At 29.2% G+C, this 6,403-nt stretch overlaps 1 protein-coding gene across 1 annotated transcript in view; it reads right to left on the bottom strand.

The window, feature by feature from the left end:
- Nucleotides 1-4,294: 4,294 nt before the first annotated feature.
- The window catches only part of LOC108972819, a 31,660-nt gene continuing 29,551 nt past the window's right edge, over nucleotides 4,295-6,403 (bottom strand). The window contains exon 6 of the mRNA XM_018939644.1: nucleotides 4,295-4,602. Within this exon, the coding sequence (XP_018795189.1) occupies nucleotides 4,295-4,602 (308 nt within the window). The remainder of the gene's footprint in view (nucleotides 4,603-6,403) is intronic.

The following is a 6,403-nucleotide window of genomic DNA, read 5'->3' on the forward strand; positions in this document are numbered from 1 at the left end:
TTCAGACGGGCAGATTCTATGTGCTTGAGGAGTGAGCAATAAAATTTAAGCTATAATTATTATTAAGAAAAAATTTTTTAAATTTTTATGTTTTTATCGAAAATTAAATAAACAATAAAAAGTTTCAGCCCCGTAAAAGTGTAAGCGTTTATTGCAAAGTTTTTGAAAATGCTAATTATTTTTATTTGCCTTTCGAAATGATAGTTGGCCAGATAAAACGAGGAGTTCAGAAATTTCGGCATCCCGTAAAAATGTAAGCGTTTTTAAAAATTTCTATACATTACATTATCATTTTAAGCTATCTATAAAGATAAGAATTAGTTAAACAGAATATGGAGTCCCGAAATTTCGGGATCCCGAAAAATGTGAACGCTCATTTGAGCATATCTGCAAATGTAGTTTATTTTTCACTGTATTTTAAAATAATTGTTGATTTGTCAAAAAAGTAGTCCCGAGATTTCGGGATCTCGTAAAACTAAAATTGTTTTTTAAGATTTACTATACATTTTATTAATTTTAGCTGTGTATGAAGTGAACAATTAGTTAAACAGAATATGGCGTCCAGAATTTTGGGGAACCCGAAAAATATAAAACGTTTTTGAAGAATCTCTACAATTGTTATTCGTTTTTCACTGTATTTTAAAATAAAAGTTGATTAGTCACAATAAATAGTGCTGAAATTTCGGGATCGAATAGATAAAATATTAAAAGCCAGCTTTTTATAAAGTTCCAATAATTGTTTTAATCGAATGAACATTTTGTTTTGAGTATTGAATCGTATTTGTTTTTAACCGAAGAAAATATTAGAGAATTCTTATTAGGAATCAGGGTTCAAATTTTGTACAAAAATGATTTTCTTTGAATTCTGTGAATGCTCCAAATGAGCAAAGGTTCGCAATCCAGCAAAACAAGAACCCGTGTTTGTGTAACAATATTTTTTTTTGGTGAAATTAAATAAAATTTTATAGTAAAACTTTCAGAAATCAAGAAATTTCGAATTTATCATGATTTATTTTCGAAAATAAAATAGAAATTTCAGAAAATTTCAAATTTTTAAGTTTTTTAATTTTAATTAAACATTTTAGAAATTCCGAAATTTGTCGAGTAACGTTTTTAGAGTTTTTCGGGTTTTAATTTCGACACATATAAATATAAATAATTTCAATATTCGAGATTCACTTTCGAAAATAAAATAGAAAATTTCAAATTTTTAAGTTTTTTAATTTTAATTAAACATTTTTAGAAATTTCGAAATTTGTCGATTAACGTTTTTAGAGTTTTTCGGGATTTAATTTCGACACATATAAATAAAAATGATTTTCAATATGCAAAACACGGTCATATTATTGAAAATTTTCTGAAATCCCGAAACTTCAAGATTTTTTTTTAATATTCGCGATTCACTTTCGAAAATATAATAAAAATGTCAATATATCACATTTTGTATTTGAAAACTCGATTTCCAAATTTTCAATCTTATTTTCGAATTAAATATGAGTTGTAGAAAGCAAAGGCAAAAAATGTAAGTATTTATGATTTTGATTTATTTTCTGAATTCTCGAAATTTCGGGATTCACTTTTTCGGATTTTACGGGATCTATTTTTGAAAATATAATTGGTAAAATATCAGTGTCTCTCAATCCAGATTATGGTTAAATATTCTGAAATCCAAATATTCTGGTATTAAATTTTTTCGGGATTTATTTTCGAAAATATCATTGGAAAAATATCAGTACTCAATTTACCTTCCTCAAAATTTTCAGAATCGATTTTGTAATAAAAAATTTTGCTATCCCAAAATTTCAAATTCAACTTTTTTGTGTTTTTCAGAATCCAATTTCGAAATTGTAATACAACATTTTTCTATATATTTAATTTCAGTAATAAATTGTTTTTTATATATTTTGAATTATTTTTTAAAAGTCACAATCATTCCACAATAATTTACTGCTATTTTACTAACACTTAACAATCTCACACTTCTTTCCAAAATATTCAATACATCTATTTTCTTAAAATTTAAGCTCACTCCAACGATCTCACCCGTCTTGACGCTAATATTTTTATTTTTATAATTTTAATTAAAATTTTCACAACGCAAATTTCTCTTCGAATTATTTCCACCATATCTAGTTTTCGTCCAATTGTTTCATTCGATTCTAAATAAGCATACTTTTAGGAGCAATAAGCAGCAGACTTTTAGTAGCATTTTTTTCAATTCTTGGGCTAAAATATTTTCGAAAATGTCTTTTAGTTTGAAGCTCTTCCACTATATGCTTTCTTACACAACGCCATTGCGCTAGCATTTACCGCACAGTTAACAGCTGAAATTTTTTACAGGTCTAACTTTAGGCGCATTGCATACATATATGGTGGTATATATTTAGAGTCGCCTCTATAGCCTCTTCGCGCCTTGAATTTGCTGCTTTTTTTGCTTCTAATATTATTTTCGTAATATTGCACAGTTTTGATAGTTTTCAGTTTTAGTGTATGTATTTCCTAAAGCTTTCTTTTGTCTTTAATTATTTATACATACTATTACTAGTTTATTTCTTTAAATAGTTTATTGTACAACGAGTAAGTGAGAAGTATGTTTACGAGTACCTTTAGTACATAATTTATACGGCGTTCTATTCGTTTATGTTTTGATTTAACTACATGTATAACGGTACATATCTGTGTTTATATGTATTTTTAAATTTGTGTGTTCGAAAAATTCACTGGAATTTCTTTGGAATTAGTTGGCATTGGCAAAAATATTTAAATTAGCTTACGGGCTCGGCACTTAAACTTGTCTTAGATAAACCAACAATTTATAAATCCCGAAAATTGTCTAAAGAATATTGCTTTACCAAAAAATTTAAAAATTAATTTCGGGATTCTGTAATTTGAAATTATATATTCAATAAGTGTTGCTACAAGAGCTAGAAATTTTTATTACTTGTTGCACAAAATTGAAAAATTTCTAAAATCCCGAAAATTTATTTCGAGTTCGCGTTTTGAAAACGATGCTTTTTTGCAAAATTTATGGTTCCGCTGCAAAAACTTGTAGCATCCCGAAAAATAATTTAAAAAAATAATTTCGGGATCCCGAATAACTTTGAGATCACTCAAACTATGAAAATTTGTTTGTGCCTGAAAATTTTTAGAATCCCGAAAAAATAGTTTTTATAAATTTCGGGATCCCGTTACGAAGACTAAGTTTTATTGCAAAATTAATGCTTTTTATCAACAATCCGTTGAAGAATAACGTCAAAAATATTTATGTTTTCGTTGCAAAAATTTCAAATTTGTAGAATCCCGAAAAATAATTTCGGGATCCCGCATAACTTTAAGATCACTCAAACTATGAACATTTTTTTGTGCCTGAAAATTTATATAAACCCGGAAAAATATTTTTATAAATTTCGAGATCCCGTTACGAAAACGACGCTTTATTGCAAAATTTATGTTTTTGACCAATATCCGTCATAAACTAATGTCTAAATAGTGTGACTTGCACTAAGCGACGAAATTTTTGGATTTTCATGATTATACGCCAAAAAGTATGCAACACATAAATGTTAAATCTCATCTAAGCACCAACTACAACCAATTTCCATTATTCCACTTGTGTATTTACAATTTATATTTGCTATTTTATGCACTTCTCTACTTTTTTTGCTCTGCTCTTTAGCATTTCAGGACCATTTTATATATAGTAAGCCCTCATTTACGCGCTCAGCCATCTACGTCACTCAATAACCTTAGTGTATTTCAGTGTTTTACCTAATTTATTTTGTTTTCTTTTTATGAGTAATTTTAGTTAAGCTTATTAGTAGTTTATTTTTCTAAAGAGTATTTCCGCGTAGAGACGACTTTATGAGAAAGAAAAAAAAAAAAAAAAAAATTGAGTATGGAAAGTAAGAGCGAAAAAAGTACATTAATTTGATTTTTATTTTGTTTTAGTTTCTTTCTTCATGATGCTACCTACAAGGTTGTGTCTCACTGTTCTTTCATTGTATTCAAGTATTTTTGTGTGGCCTGTGGGTGTCGTCTGTTCTTGTTTTGCGCTCGAGTACCGGGTAACGAGCTTTGAGTTTAAATTACAACATTGCTCTTAAATTTCTTAAAGATATATAGTTTCTTAGTTTTTTTTTGTTTTAAGTTTAGTCCATGACCATGTTTTTGAAAGTGGTTTTTTGTCTTTTACTTTTGCGTAATTGCTTAATTTTCTTAGTTTGGGTTTCTCTTTTTTGGGTTTTTTGCTTTTTAAAGTTCTATATTTTTTTGGTTTTTGCTGTGATGAATTCCACTAGACTTGCGTATCCATGAGACTGGTATAGGTCTCCTCCGCGAATTTCGGTGTTATGAAGTCATCATAGTAGTTGATGAAGATCTCTTTATACTCATCCGGTATGTATTCGAGCGCTTGCAACATCTGCATCAGTTCCTTATCGCCACATTTGTAATTGCTAAGCGCCATGATGTCCCAAAAATAGGACATATGCTGTATATATTCTATGCTAAAGACACCACATTGTGCAGCTACAATATTAAGCGCGTTGCGCATAATCGAGCCCAGCTTATTGAATTCCCAATCGTCGAGCGGTTTTTGTCCCTCTGTTCTCGAATTTTTCGGTTTGTTTGTTAGTAAGGGAGCGTGTCGTGTTGAGTGTAAGTCGTTTTTGGCAGCGCGTTATTAGTTGGAGCAATAGTTCGGGTACGAGTGCGTTAAAAATTACGTTTTCGAGAGAGAGAGCAGCAAGAGTTATACAGAATTTAGTTGAAATTAGTTCGGTAAGTTCGTGCGCAGTTATGAATTTTGTAAATGTGAGAAAAAGAGAGAGAAGAAAATATGTGGTTTTCATTAGTAAAGTTCTGAAAATATACATATAGTTCGATTTTAAAGAGAATTTATATAAATATATGCTTCGTTTACTGTTTTTTTAAGTTAGTGTGTTTGGGTTATGTTTAGTTATATTTGAAGTGCTTAATTTTACTCCATAAAATTTTACTTTTTAGACTTAATATAAAACTTTTACTGTTTCTAGAGCAAGCATAACTAATACCGTACTTATAACATAATCTATGCTAGCAGAATCTTCCAAGTGTCTTGATATTTACTTCAACAATTTAATACCAATAGATTTTTATATGTTCTGCAGGGTATATCAAGTTTACCAGGAATTGTGTAACATACAGAGCCTGTAAAGTATATATGTACTATATAAATGGTCAGCGAGATGAATGTATTTGATTTCCAGCTGTCTGTACTAGTATCTTAGATTTAAAGATATTGATCATAAATTTTGCACACGTCCTTTTCTCACTAAGAATCTGCTCATTGCCTGGAACAATCGGAACACAAAGGACTAAACAAAATGGTCGATCAAAATCAAGAACTTGTGCGGAGAAGTTTTTAATTTTTGCGGGTGAGAGGTGGAAAATGCCTTCCACAACGGACCACTTGCGTGTCACTAAAAATCCTTAGTATTATTTCAGGGTGGCGTTCCTTATTTTTTATTAGTGATTAACATCTGCACACTTGCTTCCAGATCCAGCTTTTACTGCGTAGCAAAATTGCACAGTCACAACACAAGATTAGTTGTACGATAAAAGAATCCATGTAAGAACGCAGTGGAAGTACATCGGTTCATTTCTTTCAATCGGCGGAGATTGACCCCTAAGGGTGAGAGCTCTAAAGTGCGAGTGAACTCCCGATTGATGCTTCTAAAATCCTTTACCACATCAGTGGGTTCCTCGATTTCTTTCTTTATCTACTGTGTTGAGTAGTGAGTTCATGCAAAGGTAAGATTCCTATTGATATGTATATATATTCATAATATCTGTTTCTATTCTAAAAATTTCTGAAACAATTTGCTATAATATATTATAAAAAAAACTATTTCTTTTTTATAATTTAAAGCATCGTAATAATTATGGGAAATTTTATATATAAAATTTTCAGACTACATTTTTTGCACAAAATTTTTGTCTACTTTTTTACACCTTTAAGAAAATTATCATAATTTGATTTATTTGTTGAGAAAACATGTAGTATAAAATTATAAAAATAATATATGAAAAAACTATTTTGTGCTTAAAATTTGTTGATTATTGTTTTTTGTTTGTGAAAGATCAATTTATATAACTAAATAATATTATTGAAGAAATAAAATTGTTACAAAAATGTAATAAAAAATTTTGGAAACACATTTAAAAAAAATGAAAGTACAATAAATAAACAAAAATTATAGACGTAGCTTGGGTGTTTGAAATGGTATGGCATGAAGGCCTTTCATATAAGATTAAAAATTCCACCTTTAGAATTGAATAAAACATCTTAGTCTCATTTGAAAAATAGACAATTTATGGTTCAAATAGGAGATCTCATGTCTGATGAACGACAAATAAAGGCTGG

Source organism: Bactrocera latifrons, unplaced genomic scaffold (genome assembly GCF_001853355.1).
Source record: "Bactrocera latifrons isolate USDA-ARS-PBARC rearing strain unplaced genomic scaffold, ASM185335v1 scaffold_43, whole genome shotgun sequence".
Classification (NCBI taxonomy): Eukaryota; Metazoa; Arthropoda; class Insecta; order Diptera; family Tephritidae; genus Bactrocera; species Bactrocera latifrons.